Genomic DNA, 18,670 nt, shown 5'->3' on the forward strand with positions numbered 1-18,670 from the left:
AGAGAGAGAGAGAGAGAGAGAGAGAGAGAGAGAGAGAGAGAGAGAGAGAGAAAAGAGAGAATGAGAGTTAGCTCTATGAAATAAAGAGTAGCTGAGGTGAGTAATGATTCCCTTAGGAGTAATAAATATTCCAACTTCACTAGAAAAAGGAGCCAGTATAAGCAGTAGGAGGGGAGAGGGGAAGGGCAGGGAGTTGACTTCACTTGCAAGGCTGGGATCAGCTTCTTGGTCGTCCAGTGTCTGCCTGAGGTCTGGGAATCTTCCTTTGCTTCCTACATTCTCAGGCTTCGCTTAGCCGAAAGAAGGAATTGCTACAAGTAAGTAGGTCAAAACTGAGGTGGTAGGTCTGAGCCAATGAAAAGACCCAATGCTGACCACTGCCAGTTCAGTCAGCTGTTTCAGAAACCCAAGGCACCCAAGATGCTGGCCTCCTGATCAGATCATCAGTCTCTCCTTTCCTTGAGCTTGTAGAGTCAGAGGTGGAGAGCTAGATTGACCTTTCAGTGTCCCCTGGGCCAAATCATTTGTTTCACAGATGAGGAGTTTAGAGCCCAAAGGGCTGAAGTGACTCTGAACAAGGTCACCCAGGTATTAAGTGGCAATGCTAAGGTAGTAACTGTGCCTTTTACTGGAAGGACAGAGGCACAGATAGGGGATAAGGGCTAGACCTATGATTTTATCAGTAAAGGGGATTCCCAGATAAAGAAACTCCTATTAATGCTCCTCCTCTGCAACTGATTGCCTTAGAAAGTTGAGATGTTAGGTGACTTGTCCAAGGTCACAAAGCCTGTATTTATCAGAAGCTAGGATTCAAATCCAGATCCTCTGACTCCACATTCAATGGTATTTCCACTGGACCAAATTGCTATGGAGGGCATTGAATTTATGATCTTAGAATCAGAGACTTAGAGCTGGCAGGAACCTAAGAGGGCATCCTCTAATCCAAACTGTCCCTCTCATTTTACAGATGAAGAAACTGAGAGGAGTGGTTTGCTCAAGATCACAGATACCTTTATGGTGTTTGGGGTATCTCTCTACTCACTCTCACCCTCAGTGATTCAGAATTCACAATCAATATATAAACTGGAAAATTTGAATAGAAACCAAGCAGCAGGAAGAAGATGAAATCTATTTTCAAATGGCAAATAGAAAAAAAAATGGAAATGAACAGTTGAATTAGTAATGTCCTTTCAGAAAGCAGAGTGGAAAGCTGTCCACCATTAGGGACATATTTTCTGCTTTGAATCTGTTGTTTCCAGCAGATCAAAGTAATCCAAAAACATTTGGCAAAAATCAGTTCTTTCTCCAATTTTCTCATATGTCCATAGGCTGTGGGGAACACTCCCTGCTCTTGTACAAACATCTCTTGAGAGAAATTAGAGGTCTGACTTCTCTATAATCCTCTGGGAACAAACTTGACCTATGCCCCAACTGAAAAGATAAAGATAGGGACTAGATCTATGATCTATATTGGCATGAGAAACAGTTGAGAAAATTCCATATACCAAAGAAAAATGGTACCTTTTCTGCCATTTATAGTAATGGTTGCCTCAAGCACTGAATCTGAGGTCACACAACCAGTAGGTCAGAGGTGAGGACTTGAATCTAGGTCTCCCAGCATTTGGGGCCAACTTGCTGTCCACTAATGCAAGATGTCTCTCAAGATGATGGCTTTTCTTCATCTTTGGGGTATCTTATGGTGTCTACGACTTCTCAAGTGGTTTTCTAGAACCGGTAAATAGCCATTCAGTCTGAGAGTCTTACATTTTCCTAAAGAGAGGAGTAAATTGAGTTTTAAGTCATTTCCAATCTCTAGATTCCAATTCTATAATGCTATAAGACTTCCTTGCTTCTCTCTTTACAGCATCCCTGTGAGGTAGGACTTGTATTATCACAATTTTACAGCTGATTCTCAGTCAGGGTCTTGTTGATTAGTGCCAGGCAACTATCACTCCTGATTGCCCAAGTCTACCATATGCCCATATGCCTGCAGTTCCTTGGCCTGCAAAATGAGGGTGGCAATACTTGGTCTAATAAATGTCCACATCTAAGCTTTTACCCCTTACCTATTCATCCCCCAGCTTTTCTGAATCCAAAGGTCTTTCTTCAACAAATAAGCTCGTTCTCTCTCTCTCTCTCTCTCTCTCTCTCTCTCTCTCTCTCTCTCTCTCTCTCCCCCCCCCCCCATGTGCTACAGCTCTGTGTAGATGGTGGCTTAATGAAGGAAACTCAACCCCAGACAATATTTAAAATCCCTCTTGGTCTGAAGATATTGAATTGTTCTTGAGTTTTCTCAACAGTGTAAGTGAAATATCAAGCAATATTGAAATGTAGGCATGGAGAGAGCACTGGACTTGGAGTCAGGAAGACTTGGGTTCAAATCTCACCTCTGACACATACTAGCCAATTACCTAGGGCAAGTCATTTTATTTCTCTTATCATCATTTCCCTCATATGAAAATGGGGCTAGTAAGCTATATTAGTTACCTCACAGGGTTGTTGTGAGTCTAAAATGAAAAGACGTTTGTAAAGAAAGGGATAAGGACTTGGTCCATGATGTCATTGATGTGGAAAACTGATCAATAGGGAAGCTTTCTCTCTTTATACAAATGATCACTTTCTCTGTAACTTTGGAATTCTGCTCTTGGCTAGAGCAGCAAAGGGGCACTGAGGTATTGGGACCCTTGAAGTCTCTTAATTGTTTGTGGATGGCAATGCAATACATTAGCCTGCTTATCCACTCCCTTCGTCCGTGTTAAGTGACTAACTCATTTCCTTTTCCAGTCTTTTTCTTTTTTTAACTGGTGGTAAGAAAGATTTATGATTTCACTGGAAAGTCCTAGAATGAAAGGTCCATCCACTGAGAGTTTCACAATCTGGCCATAAATTAGAATCTTCACAAGTTGTCTAGGATGCTGGCTTGCCAATGGCCACAGAGTGAGTAGATGTCAGAGGGGATTCGAACTCAGGTTTTGCTTGTTCTGAGACCAGCTCTCTAACCACAATGCCATGCTGAATGTATTGTACATGTATTGTACATAAGGCATTTGGCAAACCTGAAAGCACTAGAGTAATCTCCGTGATTATAATTATTCAGGGCTGAATGCTGCAGCCTTTCTTTCTCTACTCCTGTAATTATCTCGTATGCCAACTGCTTGCTGTCCAGTGAGGGAGATAATGCTTTAAAACCCAGCATTCCCATTGAGGTCTTGGAAGGTCCTGGTGACAAGTCTTGACCCAAGTCCAATAGGAGTCAGTTAACCTGGCATTCTGAATATGCAAGTGCAAGGCAAGCCTCTGAGACATGGGGTCAGATTGTTGGCATTGGCTCTGGGGCACCCACACCTCCCAGAAAAGAGGATGGAAAAGTCGAATATTCAGCAGGATGAGCAAACTGCTGACCACCAACGCAGCTTTTCTTGCTGGTAAAATAGCTCTAAAAGTCCCAACGAGAAACCAGGAAATGTGACCCCCTGACCCCAGCTGGCCAAAAGTCAAAAGCTTTTGCAGGCTGGATTTTCAGATGCCAGAGGTTTTGTGGAACTCTTTTCAAAACGCACTAATGTTAGTTATCATGGAGCCTTTGGCTCAGCCCACACCAAGAGGTTAAACAACTAAAGGCCAGGCAGCCCTGTGGTCTGTCAAAATAGGATGTCCTATTTTCACAGCTGGAGATAACAATTGAGGCTAGACCTGAATTCCATGGGGTTACAGACAGAGGAAGCTAACAGGTTTAGGGTTGGGTAACAATACCCAGTTTACTGTTGTTGGCTTGAGAACTCCTTCTGTTTGCTCTATGGTGAGAGAGTGGTCAAATGAGAAGGATAATAGACCATAGCATCCAATATGGCGCCTGGAAACAATTCACTCATTCATTCATTCGTTTATTCATTCATTCATTCATTCAAGAAATATGTATGTAGCTCCTTCCATATGCAGAGCTAATAGGTGAAAAGTCGATGATTTAGTCCACTTAGGGAATTCCCAGCATGGTAACTTTCTACTCTGATGAGGATTATAACCCCTGTGTGACTTTATAGATAAATCAGAAGGAGTTCTGGGGTGTGTAGAGGTTTAGTGACTTCTCTGGCACCCCATGGCTAGTAAATATCAGAGGCTGGATTTAAATAGAGAAGAAGAGCAGTGTCTCAGGAGCCAGAGGTCCTGAGTTCAAATCCCAGCTGTGACACTCCCTGCATTATTTTGACAAAACACTTAATTTCTGTGGATCTCTATTTCTTAATCTGAAAAATGAGGAACTCAGTGACCCCTAAGGTCCCTTTTAGCTCTCTACCTATGGCATTCTATAAACCAAGGTCTTCCTGATGCCAAGCCCAGACTTCCTCCCACAGTACCAGGTTGCCTCTGTGTGTAGAGTTCTGAAGACAGTGAAATGGTGCCCGAGTACACTTTGAAAATTATAAGCCCTTAAATATAAACACATGCAAGGTGCTACTATTATTCCTGGTTGCCCCTGGGGCCGCATGCCCATAATTTCTTGCCCTGCAAAATAGAAGTGATGATATTTGTTCTTTAATTCTAAAGGATACTAGGAAGATTAGAAGAGGATGGTAAAGGTTGCCAAGCATAATGTAGAAAATAGAATGTAAAACTGAATAATCGCATCGTTTTCTGTACAGGGAAAGTCCAAGCACAGTCGATAGTAGTCTATGTTGAAGGTCCATTCCATCAACTTCAGATGGAAGCAAATAGCATTCACTTATCATGGCTTCCTTTCATTCCATGTAAAAGTTTGAAACCTCTTTTCAAACCTCCAATATCTATCCCATGCTGAGAAAGGCATTTCAGAATGCAGGATTGGTTACCTACTTCAAAAGCTTAACAAGGTAGCCCTAGGCAAGTCACAACCTCTCTGAGCCTTGGAAACTGGTATTTATCTCATCGGGCTATTGGGAGGATCAAATGAGAGATAAATACTTCAATCAATCAATCAAACAGCCAGCATCCATTTATTAAGCACCTACTATGTGCCAGGCACTGAGCTAAGAGCTCAGAGTGCAAAATTAAAAATTAAACAATGTTTGCCCTCAAGGAGTTTACATTCTAATGGTGTCTATAAAAATAAATATGAGGTAAGCCCTCGGCAGGAGAGGGAATCAGGCCTCATTAGAAGTAGAGCTTCAGCAAAATTTTGGAGGAAACCACATTAGTTATAGACAAAGAATTCTAAGAGGCAGAGGCGAGGGGAGTGCAGGGTAGAGAATTAAGGTTCTAGAGCAATGTCAGGTAAAAGCAGTAATCGGAAAAGGAAAGAGAGGGTTATAAAAAGTTGTTCTGGCCAAAAATGTCATTCCCCTGCAGCCACACTGGTGCTGAACCTGTCTGAGCTGATCTCGGCTGGCCTCCAGACAATACTTAAAGCCATTCCATCTTGGGAATGTCTGCCAGGACATGCACTTTCCTGGCTTTGCTTCTAGAAACCCAGGGCTACTTCCAAACTGTGCCGAGGTAGCAGAGAAGGTTGATTGGTGGAGGATGAAGTCTAACAGTTGCCATTTCTACCAGCTCTAAGATTTACTCAGCTGTTCATCAACATTACCTCAGAGTTTCCTTTGAGAACCAGAATGCTATAATAATGGAAAGGGTGATAGAGTAAGACATGGGTTCAAATCTTCCCCCTAACATTTTTGAGATGGGGGGTGGGATCTTTAAACTTCCCCATGCCTCAGTTTATTAATCTTTTGAATGAGACCAATAATACCAACAGTATATACTTCTTGGGGGTAGTTATGAGACTCAAAAGACCTAATGTATTTTTTAAATTTAATTTAATTTAATTTTTTTTACCCTTAACTTCTATGTTTTGGCTCCTAGGTGGAAGAGTGATAAGGGTAGGCAATGGGGGTCAAGTGACTTGCCCAGGGGCACACAGCTGGGAAGTGTCTGAGGTCAGATTTGAACCCAGGACCACCCATCTCTAGGCCTGACTCTCAATCCACTGAGCTACCCAGCTGCCCCCAAAAGACCTAATGTAAATAAACTACTCTGCCAACCTTAAATTTCTATTAAAGGCATTGGATAGAAAGCCAACCTCAAAGCTAGAAAGAGCTAAGTTCAAGTGCTGCCTCAGATATTTTGGACAATATGAGACAATGGGCAATTTCTCAGTAAACTCAGCAATTCTCAAAGAATAGATAAATGCAGGATAGTTACAGATCTGCATCAGTAGAGGGAATTTACAAGTAAAATCACAAATCTTTTTCTCAAAAAAAAAAGAGGTGGAATTAGTGCACTTACTAAAACATTAGCTATTTTCATCTCATTTGACCCTTACCACAAATGTATGAGGCAAATCTGACAAGTATAATTTAGAGCTGAAAGTAGTCTCATCCGCTCCCCTCATTTTACAGATGAGGAAGCTGAGGCCTAGAGGTATTTACAGGATCATAAACATTGAGCCGAACAAGGCCTTCGAGGTCAGACAACCTACCATCCATGTTATTATTAACGAGAATACTGAGTCTCAATGACATTAGACATTAAGAAGACTGCGAGTGATAAAAGACGGGAATTTACCTGTTCTTTATACTCTGTGCTCCTGGCATCAAAAGTAACGTCACCTGATAGGAGCTAAAAGGCAACGAAAATCTAATTTTTAGGTATGAATGTGCTGAACACCATCTGATGGGGTATATTTAGCACATCTCAGTGAAGTTGCCAAAATCTGGCATTTTTCCTTCTAGAAATGCCACGACCAAGAACTCCAGCCCCTTCTACACTTCTAAAAATAACTCAGTCAGGGCAAGACAGTGTCTTTCAACTTTTTACGTCAAAAATCTAACACATATACAAACAGCTAAATAAACAAGCAGCCCATAAAATCAACAGTCTGAACAGTCTGGGCTCCTCAATGCTTCATGGCATCCCACAAGAATATGAAATATGGATGGAGCCCTCTGCCAGCATGGCAGAGTGTTGCTCAGTGTTTCCTCCCTCCCACTCTACCCCATCCTCCTAAATCAGTGGGAGCCATTTCTCACACTAGAGACTGAGATACCTCAAGCACAGCCATCTGAGCCCTGAGATACACAGGCAGCCTGATGATGTGGGAGCCCTGAGGAGATAGCATAGGACTACAGCTGGAAGGAATGTGGAATGTCAGGGCCAAGAGAGCTCTTAGGAGAAGACGCTGGACAGACCCTTAGCACAGAGAACATCAGAGTTGGGAAGACCCTTAGAAGAGAGAACACCAGAGCTGGGAAAACCCTTAGCACAGAGAACATTGGAGCTGGGAAGAATCTTAGCACAGAGAACATCAGAGCTGAGAAGACCCTTAGAATAGAGAACATTGGAGCTGGGAAGAACCTTAGCACAGAGAACATCAGGGCTAGGAAGACCTTTAGAGACCATCTAATCCAATCACTTTCATTTTATAGGTAAGGAAATTGGAACCCAGAAAAAAGGCAGAGAGTGACTAAGGTCACACAGATCCCAACCACCAGCAGAGCTGAGTTACAAATCCAGGTTTTCTAATTCAACATCTATTACTCTTTCCATAATGCTACGCTGGCTTCCAGTCAGGAATGGAGCAAGACCACTTATGCTGAGGCTCTGCTATGACCAAATTTCCCAAGGCAGTACATTCCATTTGGGGATGACTCTAATATCTTGGAAATTCTCTTATATTAAGCTTAAATCTGCCTCAGGGAGACAGTGATACTTTCATGGGAGAAGTAGCTAAGGGACTTGTTTAGGACCATAGCAGCTAGGAAGATCATTAGAAGTCATCACCTCATTTTACAAAGGAGGAAACTGAGGCACAGAGAGAAGCTTTGCCAAGTTTTCTCAGGCAGAGGTGCAAGTCAGATCTACATGTTTTGTTGTCAAATCCAACAAGCTTTGATCTAGTTTGAAAAATAGTTTGAGATTTTTGTTGTTGTTGTTGTTGTTGTTTATTTTGTTTAGTTATTTAAAGGAGTTAGTGCATTTAACAATTGAGAGACTTTGGATACAATATTTACCCACTGACCCAACCTATAACTTGCCTTGGGTTATCTGCCTTTTTTCCTCCTGCTTCCTCTGAACACCTACAGTCTCAAAGGGAGACCCGCTATGATGACCAAGAAGGATTTAGGGTGGCTAACCCTTGAACCTTCCATATGGGTGTAATGGTATTTCAAATACTTAGCAACAGGTTCAATGGATTTGGTTTTGGATTGTTACCATTGGCATAGATTGACACAAGATTTTGCTTACAACTGAAACCTGCATAAACACCTTCTTACAATCATACCTCTTGATCTTTGCCAAACAAGCCAGATATTTACTGGCATTTGGTAACGTTTCTAGTAAAATGGACAGGAACTCGGTCTTAAAGGTCATTGGCCAGATGCATCATTTGCTTGACACTCAGTCAGCTTGATTCCCAGAGATGAAGAGCTGACTTAACCCTCCTGGAATTTGGGCTTGTGATTCCCAGAGGAAAGGGATACCAAAGCTGATTCCAAGCCCATTAAATCATTCATACACACACACACACACACACACACACACACACACACACACACACACAAGTAACTGATACCTGTTGATAGCAATTGGTGGCAGTAGTAACAGACTAGGGCATCTGCTGACCCACCAAGAATTTAGTGGTTCCCTTTTCCCATTGGTCTTCCTAGGGAAGAAGCCAAAGCCACAGGGGCACTTGCTGTTGGACAAGAGTGTGCAAACACCCACCATGACCGGACAACATTTCCCCGGTGCTAAAGGGTCCTATCTTTGGCCAAGATAGATACTATGCCCTACAATACTCGACTTGTTCTGGATGAGCAGTACTGGAAACATTGGCCCAATGGAAACATCGCTGCTTCCCCTCCAAATAGTAGAAGGCCTGTTATCCTGCTGCCCTGTTGCCTTACATTAGACAAGCGGGGTGTGTCTCTGAGGCAAAGGCTAGCAGTCAAGGGGAACAGACAGAGTCTGTTAGATTTCTAGGTTGGGGAGCGATCAGTCACTGTTTGTAACAGGCTGCCTATTCTGTCCAGAGCCATCAATAGCAATGACAGTAGCTGCATCAGGCAGTATTGAGTGTCTCTTCAGAGCAGCTTTTAAGACAGAGTCAGCAGGAAGGGAGGGGGAATGGGTCATCTTGAGTCTGTATAGGAAGAATGTGTTGTTTCTTGTTTTAATTCATTATTCTTGCTAATAGATTCAGTTGTTTCTACACTGCGAAAAAGGAACATCAATGTTGAGAGCACCCTCTAAATCGCAGTGGCCTGGGACAAAGCCCCACTTGATACAGCCTAGTTATGAAATACCCCACCCTATTATTGCCTTTTACCTCCAGCACCTAGTAAAGGGCCCGGGAAGAACCCAATAAATGCTTGTAGGTTGACCGATTGAAGAAAATGAAGCCCAGGAAAGTTAAGTGACTTAGGAGATTATGGCGTCTTTAGACCATAGACCTAGAGCTGGAAGGGGCCTCTAAATCCAATCCCTTTATTTTACAGATGAGAAAACTGAGACCTAGGGATGGAAAGTGACTTAAAAGCTCCTAGATCTAAAGACAAAAGAGACCTCAGAGGTCATCTTTTTCAATCTCTTCATTTTGCAAATTAGGAATCTGAGGCCCAGGTGACTTGCCCAGTGTCATATAAGTTGCAAATATTTTTGTTGTTCAGTTATTTCAGTCATGCCTGGCTCTTCTTTACCCCATTTAGGATTTTCCTGGCAAAGAAACTGGAGTAGCTGCCATTTCCTTCTCCGGCTCTTTGGATGGATGAGAAATCCAAGACAAAATGAGGCTAAATGACGTGCCCAGGGTTACATGGCTAGTGTCTGGGGCCGGATTTTAGCTCAAGTCTTCCTGTCTCTAGGCCCAGCACTCTATCCCCTGAGCCACCTAGCTGCCCTGAGGGGCAAACATTAGAGGTAGGCTTTTGAACTAGGTCTTCGGACTCCAGAGTCATAGAGAGTATTCTTCATCACATATTGCAGACTGGATGGCTTCTGAGATCCTTCCTAATTTGGCCTGAATGATTGATTACCTGTTCTCTTGTGTCTCAATTATTAAAAGATGGAGGGTTGTTTTGGTTTTGTTTTTCCTTTTTAAATACCCACCTACTTGGCAGACTACAAATCACAATGACAAGTTTGCTGAAATTTGAAGATAATCTTTGCCAAATTGGGAAGAGTTTCAGTACCCAGAAAAATGGGATGAAAAGGTGGGGACCATCATGGAGAGTTATTGCCCACATGGCCAGCACTTGCTACTTCAAGACTACTCTGTGTAATTAAATTAAGACAATGAACCAAGCAAAAAATACAACTGAGCCCACATTCCCTAAGTGCTTTTGTTTTATCATGTCCATTGTCTGCAACAAAGAAAGCATGTGTGAGACTATAGGAACTGAGCCAAATGCAAACCAGACATTCCAGCTGGTTTTGAACAGTCACAGCCATGTATATTTGTGGGGTAGAGAATGTGCATCTTGGGAAGAAGTTCACTTTGCTCCTAAGAGTTGTTGTCTATGTCTTTGCTTGGCTATGGAAACAGATTGAGAAGTATTAGCTAAATTAACGAAATTTGCACTGGCTCAGTTTTTAAACTAATACCCTCTTAGAGAGTAGAGAAGAAAATAATCTTTCGATTTTAGGTTAAAGTCCTGCTAGGTCACTAGTGGTAAGACTATTAGACTTGGAGTCTAGAAGATTGGAGGTCCTCCTGCCTCACTAGCTTTGTGACTTGGGGCAATTAACTCTCTCCCTTCCCTTCCTCTTTTCTCCATTTCTTTCCTTCCCTCCCACCTCCTCCTTTCTGGTGTTCAGTTTCCTCATCTATAAAATGATGGCCTCTAAAGTCCTTTTGAAGCTCAACATTTATGAACTTATGAATTAATTAGGGATAAAGTTTGAAACTTGTTTTCCACCTATCAGAAAGGGTCCTGTAGAACCTCATACAGGACTCTTCACCTCCATGTGACTCAGCTTCCTCACCTGAAAAATTAGGGAATTAGTTGGGCTGATTTCTAAGATCCCTTCCATCCCCAAATCCATAATCCTGCAATACCCAAACCATAAATGTTAACCCTCTCTCCAGTGATGTATACAGTGACTTCTCCACACCTCATCCAGTGTAATTTTTGTCCAGGTTCTTTCATAATTCCTCCATAGAAGACCTAACCAATGCATTGGCTGATCTTCCTCAGATCCATTAACATGTGGTGAACCAATATATCATAGCAGATAAAAATACCACACAGAGTGAGGAAAATGTGAATCCCTCCTCCAATACTTCCTAGCTGTACAAACCTGGACAAAATCAGCAAATATTCAAACCTCACTTTCCTCAACTGTAAAATGAGGAAATTGGGCTTGATAACTTCTAAAATCCCTTCCAAATCTAAATCTATGATTTGAAATCACTGATCTTTCAAAGGTATTAGTGGAATATAGGGTCTGTCCAAACTTGGAGTTTGGGACTTGGAGTCAGGAAGATCTGAATTCAAAAGTCAAGTCCTAGTACTGTCTTAAATCCCTTACTTTCATTCCTTGACTGGCTCACCTTATTTTCTGATCATGCATTTTCTCAATTATATCCATCTTGCAGGCAATAATTCACATTTATTCACAGGCTGCAACTCAATCTCTCAATCTCCATGCACCATTGCTTTTTTGGATTGCCCCTCATTTGGACTCTTCTGAGTTTGTAACATTCTAAGATTCACAGCCACAGATATCAGTGTTTTAAAAAACAGTGATTTGGTGGGGTTTGGTTGTTGTAAACACTAAATATTTTCCCAAATGTCATCCTCCCTGCTCTCTCCCCCTAACCAATTCTGGGCCCATCTCACTGTCCATCTGCAATGATTATCCAAGGAAGATATATAGACAGACTAACTCAGTGGAGTGCCCATGCAAATTTGTATCATGATCTAAGCAATGGGCATTTTTCATCCATGTGATTTGCCTTGTATGGACTGCTAGAAATATGCATAGATTTTTATTGAGAAGTCCAAGTAGTATCCCAAGGCTAATCAACATAATCAGCCAAAGTCATTAACAAAAATGACTCTAGTCTTCTATTAACTATTTTCACACACCACTAATTAAGGACCTTTGATTAAAAAAAAAGTCATGAATGTTGATGAAGTTATTTTCCTCAGTAGGACTTTGGAAAGCTAATCACTATGTCATGTCAAGGGGTAAGACTGCAAGTCAAAATCATCTTACCACTTTCTGGTTGGTGCTGTGTTTGTTACCAGTAGTTTGGTTCTTTATATATTTGTTATCCGATTAAGTATCCATATACTTAAATTCCCCAATTTTTGTGTATTTCATACAAAAGCATCCAAATCAATTCATTTTGCTCCTTGCATACCAATATGGTTAAAAGTTGGGTGTGAGATATTTTCTATAGTACAGTTTTTATTTTTGAGTTATTTGTAAATTTCAATTATTATTCCATTTCAGTCAGCCAATAAACATGCATTAAGTACCTACTGTGAGCCAGATGGACAGCTAGGTGGCACAGTAGATAGAGTGCCAGGCCTGGAGTCAGGAAGTCTCATCTTCCCAAGTTCAAATCTGGCCTCAGACACTTACTAGTTGAGTGGCCCTGGACAAGTCACTTAACCCTGTTTGCCACAGTTTCCTCATTTGTCAAATGATCTGGAGAAGGAAATGGCAAACCTCTCCAGTATCTCTGACAAGAAAACCCCAAATGGGGTCATAAAGTGTCAAACACAACTGAAATGGCTTAAGAACAACAACAATGTACCAAATATTGTGCCAAGCACTAAGAATTCAAAGAAATGCAACAACAACAACAAAAAAAAACCATTGCTGTCCAAGTGTCTTAGCCCCCATTGTCTAGTCCTTACCACTCTTCTGACTTGGAACCAACACTTAGAATTTTAATGATGGAGAGGTGTTAAAAAAGGAAAGCAATTGGAATAGACTGGTTCTGGGGTCACTTTCAGCAATATATCTCTGGCCCTATGACATATCCTAGGATTCAACTCTGGATCCTCCTATCATGTTTCCCATCCCACAGCCTTTGCACAAACTGTTCCCTACCTTTGAAATGCAATCCCTCCTCACTGTCCTGCTTTAGGATTCTTAGCTATCTTTAAAGTTCAACACAGGGACCACCTTTTACATGTAGCCTTCTTTGATGTCCCCAGCTACTAGAGCCTCCTCTTCTCTCTGTATTTATATATGTACATGCCTCTGCCTCACTCCAATTTAAGCCCCTGAATAAGGGCAGAAACTCTTTCTTTTTTGGTTTTGATTCCTAAGCATCTACTGCAGTTTCTAGCATAGAGCAGATGCTTAATAAATGTTTAGTGATTGATTATACAATTTTAGGGATCAGTCACTGAATTGGTCACAAAATTCAAAGAAGACTTTACTGGTCACTAATCTCTTCCTTTTTCAGAAAAGGAAACTGAGGCATAGCAAGATTGACCACACTGGTAGTAATTAGCAGAACTGTGCTCTAACCCAAGCTTACCTTGCTTTTCCTATTCTATAGGAATCTTGTATCTGTTTCATAGAAATGTCTTTTTTTAAGGTATGGAAGTAGAGGAAGAAAAAGATATTGGTCCCTTGTCAGTAATTATTATATGGTGATACTACTCCTCTCTCTCTCTCTCTCTCTCTCTGTCTCTGTCTCTCTCTCTCTCTCTGTCTCTGTCTCTGTCTCTCTCTCTCTCTCTCTCCCCTCCCTGTCCCTCTCTTTCCCCATTTCCCTCTCTTATTTGTTTGTCCCTGTTTGTCTCTCTGGCCCTCTCTTCCCTCACCCTTTTCTCTCAATATGCTATCATATTGCTGCTCTTAACATCATTTAGAGGGGAAATTTTTTTTACATCTTTACAACATACTTCAGCTGACAAGATCAAAGAAAAGCTCTTGCTTTTGCATGTTTTCAATCAATGTCTGGGAGCCTGAGACTGATTATAAAGATTCTGACCAAAGGATTTCTTCTCTTTTTCCTCCATTCTCCACAAATTCATAACCACTATACTAACAACTTCCTGACCATTTTTCAGAAGGCATGCAAAATTGCTAACTAGCAGGACAGGATTAATCCATGAGGTAGGCTGCTTAGAGTCTTATGTTGCTGAACCACTAGGCAGAATTCCCCATCGATGTCACGTTGCTTTTCCAAGCTCCTATCCCTAAAGTTTATTTGATCTTTATGGGGATCCATTTCCTCAATGAGTCAATGAAAGGGTTGAACTAAGTTATCTCTGAGGGCCTTCCCAGATTTGACATTCCATGAGATTGTCAGTTTTCACTTAAAAATAATAATTTCAGGTACCATGTCAGGGGCATTAAGGAAAAGTCATGACTGTTTTCAAATGTTTCAAGAGCTATACTAGGGGAAAGTGATTGGTCATATTCTTCTTGGCCCCAGAGCATAAACTCCTGGGATAAATTTAAAGGGATACAATTTAGGGTCAATGTAATGAATTTGTAGTCATTAGAAATGACCATAACATGAAATGAATGGACTGCTTGTCGAATAATGAATACTCAGTCACTGGAGACCTTCGAATAGAAGCTGGCTGGTCCCTTGAATAGAATGGAATGGAATGGAGTAGAGTAGAATAGAATAAAAAACATTTATTATGTTTTTATGTATATATAACATATATAATATGTATAACAAGATGTGCACAAAATGATAACGATATATAGAAGGCAGCTATGCTTCAAATAGGAGGTTAAGCTAGGTGACCTTAAGGGATCCCTCCAATGCCTAAATTCTGTGATTATACTATACAAATTGGGGGAAAAGGAAGGGACTAGGACTGTGATTTCTTTGTAACTTCCAGTAAAGAAACTCCCTCTCTTAAGGCAGAGCAGCACCTTCAATCCAGTTTCTATTCTTTATGATTTGTCCGCCTCTCTGAGAGCCTAAAGGTCACACAGGCATCAGAGGCACGACTTGGAACAATGTCTTTCTTACTCTATGGCTAACTCTCTATCCACTAGGCAATGCTGTCTCTATTATATATACAAAAGAGATAGGAACAAAACCAATCATTTCATTAGTGTCAGATACTCTATGGTCAAGAAAAGTGGGGGAAAGGGATCATAATATTATGGGTTCTTAATCTGTTCTGTGTCCTGGAACCATTAAATAGTCTGGTGAAAGAAATCTGTGGACCCTTTTCATGAATCATAGTCTTAAATGCATAAAGTAAAATATACCAGATTGCAAAGGAAATTGGTTATTTTGAAAGACAAGAAAAAAATATTTTGTTTTGTTTTGTTTTGTTTTTTAACTTAATGGATCCCAGGTTAAGAACTCCTATAACCTTCCTGAATCTTAGCACTTCTCTCTCCTAAATAAAAAAATCTCTCCTCTGTAAAATCCCAAAGTAAACATATTCCAAAGGGATATGGCATAAGATTATCCCAAGGACATTTTTTAGCAATAGGAAGTATTTCCCAAGTCTAGAATACACTTCCTCCTCACCTTGACCATGCAGAATTCCTAACTTCTTTGAAAGTTCAACTCAGGTACCACCTTTTACCTGAGACATTTCTTGTCCCTACCACACCACACCCTAGTTACTCATCTTTTCTTCCCTTAAAATTACTTTATAAATTCTTTTTTGCCTATTTACTTATGTTTTTGTGTCTGCCAATAGTCAATCAACATTTAAGTGCTTAGAATGTGTCAGTAATGGCAGTGTTCCTAAATGAGATGGATAAATGAATGGATAGATGGATACATGGGTAGATGGATGTGTCAGAAATAGAAATGTTCATAAATGAGATGGATAGATGAATGGATGGATACATAGATAGATAGATAGATAGATATATAGATAGATAGATACATAGATACATAGATACATAGATACATAGATACATAGATGGATAGATAGATAGAGTAAATAGAAGGCAGAAGAATAGAAGCTATTTGACAGAATTTGAATTTTATAGTCCCAAACCTTCATACATAATAAGCATTAAGTAAATGTTTGTCGAATTAAAATTATGGATACATCAGACCAATGTAGTGAATAGAGAACACACCTAGGGGCAAGTAAGACCCGGCTGGGTTCAAGTCCTGCCCAAGACGCTTAACTTCTCAGTATTCTGGGCCAGAGGTCCTCTAAATGTTGTCGGGGAGCTTCTAGAGGTCTGAGACACTCGTTCGGGGGATCCATAAAGTTCAAACTACTTTCATGATAATGCTAAGACATTTTGACTTACAGTAAATTTCAATAGCTATCATCCACATAAACAAAAACCCATTGAGGTCCTCCATAATTTTAAAGACTAACAAGGGGTCCTAAGATCAAAAATGTCTGAGTATTACTTCTATAGGCAAGTTTCTAAAACTTGAGTTGTTGAGAAAGTGCTGACCTGCATCGGTAGCGGGAACTTTCTTCCCTGGAAGTTCCCTCTACCAGGGAAATGGCAGGTCTAGTCCCTATCCCCATAGGGGTCTGAGAGACCAAACCCTCATCTCTGAGCCTCTTCCATAGGGACCTGTCAGGGCAGTGAAAGAAGCACCTGAGTAGCCAGAAGACATAACTGGTTTCCACCAACAGGGACGTCAGATGCACTCATGAAGTCCCATCTGCTCGGTTGAGACTGATTGTTTTTGTTCCCTTGCAGGAAATCCATTTGAAGAATGCAAGCAGAGGGAGCTCAGGAAGCAGGAACTACAGAATGTAAGAACCACCATCCAGGGATGAAGAATGAACATGCCACCTCTGCGGGATCCTTCTCTGTAAATAAGTTATTTGTTCAACATTGGAAGACTTTAAAAACAAAAGCAAAAAAACACACCGGTTGTTTTAATAAGCTTGATGAAATAGCAAAACAATGGGCATTCTCCCATGGGGTGGGCTGGGGGTGGGGGGGATGGATTGAGCAAACATTCCAATGTTAAACCTCTCTCGAAAAGACCAGTGTCAACCCCTTGCTAAACACCTTCCCAGAGCTGCTGTGTTGCTCTCTCATCTTGTAACTTCTCTACACTATCCTGTACAAAAACAAAGCAAAATATATTCCCTTCCTTCTCAAAAGCCCACAAGTCCACGGGCCTCCATAGATGCAATTGCTCGGAAATCGATCTATGAACCCTTGGCTGGGAGAGCAGCGCATTCACCAGCCTTGTCTAAGTGTGTATGTGTGTGTGTGAGTGTGAATGTGTGTGTGTGTGTATGTTTTATTTTTATTTGCACTTCTTTAACAAACAACAGGGCTGTTTGTTTTAACAGTGTCAGATAACGTCTGTTTGTCTTTTCCCTTCCCTTCCATTTGCACAATGCAAACACTCTCGGTAGCCCACCCCCAGCAGGAAAGTCACACACGAGATTTCCAAACACACACAGCTTCCCATCTGTGGCACTTGGACCAAATATGGGTTGGATCCATTTAGTTTAAAGGCAAAGCTTCCTTTCCTCACCCAACCCCTATCCCACCTCTTCCTCCACAAGCAAGTAGATGCAATTGGTGAAACAAATTCTGTTGTAGCCCCAAGTCCCAAAGCATAGTAGTCTCTTGAGTGCTCAGTGTCTCCTCCCGCGATCTAAGTCATTTCTTCCTTTTATTTTTTTCCCATATAAAAGCAGTATGTAAAATTTAGCATATCGTTAATACAGAATATTATCAAATCGTATGTACAACTCTGTTTTCTAGTACAATGGTGCTATTTTGTAGTTTGTTATATGAAGGAGTCTGGCCAAAACCGTAACTGGTGAAAGCGAAATGAAGGAGAGAGGAACAAAGCCAAAAAGAATTGAAAAATCCATCTCTTTTTGATGGAAAGCAAAGAATATGCTTCCCCCCCAAAAAAATTTTTTTCTAAAAATAATAGAAAAATAAAGATACCAAGAATGATTACCTCCCTCTAAATGAGAGAATATAAAGAGAAAATGATTTAGCAAATAGTGTTGAGGACTGAGAGTTTAGAAGTTCTTCCTTTCCTCTCTTAATTTTTGGGGAAAAAATGATCCCTTTCTCACCCCACCCTCAGGCTCTGCTGTGGACTCACCACTGTGTGACCTTGGGCAAGTCACTTCACCACTCTGTGCCTCAGTATCCCCATCTGCAAAATGGGGAGAGTACTTGTCATCTACCTACCTCACAGGAGTGGTGTGAGGATTAATAAGAAAAGGGTCTAGAGTCTACCACACAAAAATGATTTGCTGGAATGAAAGGAATCCTATGTATGGGTGACAATAACATAACAATAGGATGCATTTACAAATTACTGGAACATCAATGAGGCTGTGCTAATAACTCACCAGGCTTCTCAGAAATATTCCAAAAGCACATAGGATGTGTTAGATTTGAGGACTGGATAGAATCGTGCATTTTGATTTCCATACACAAAGATAAATAGAAAGTGAGAGAGAAGAGGAGAAAACAGAGAAAAAGATGAATTCGACCTGATTTCTGCCATTGAAGAAGAGGACATTGCTTAAATTTTCAGGATACAATGATTCTTTCAGGCAGTCAATCTCCATTTAGTAAATACCTCTTCTGGTACATGAAATAATCATCTAGATACCGGAATTTTAAAATCTGATCCTTCCTTATAGGCCCATGTATCCCATAGTTCAAAATATCTAAGCAGTGTCTAACAAAAAATAATCATAGAACTACTGTCTTGAATAAATTTTTATCTAACCTCTAACTAATACATCACTATATATATATGTATATATATATATAT

General features: G+C 40.8%; 1 protein-coding gene across 3 annotated transcripts in view; it reads left to right on the forward strand.

The window, feature by feature from the left end:
- IGF1 (insulin like growth factor 1) overlaps positions 1-17,018 on the forward strand; it is a 109,064-nt gene extending 92,046 nt beyond the window's left edge. For all 3 annotated transcript variants that reach the window (XM_044679486.1, XM_044679487.1, XM_044679485.1), the window contains one exon: positions 16,603-17,018. In XM_044679486.1, coding sequence (XP_044535421.1) covers positions 16,603-16,662 — 60 coding nt within the window. In that variant the 3' untranslated portion in view covers positions 16,663-17,018. The remainder of the gene's footprint in view (positions 1-16,602) is intronic.
- The last annotated feature ends 1,652 nt before the right edge of the window (positions 17,019-18,670 follow it).

Source organism: Gracilinanus agilis, chromosome 5, assembly GCF_016433145.1.
Source record: "Gracilinanus agilis isolate LMUSP501 chromosome 5, AgileGrace, whole genome shotgun sequence".
NCBI classification, from domain to species: Eukaryota; Metazoa; Chordata; class Mammalia; order Didelphimorphia; family Didelphidae; genus Gracilinanus; species Gracilinanus agilis.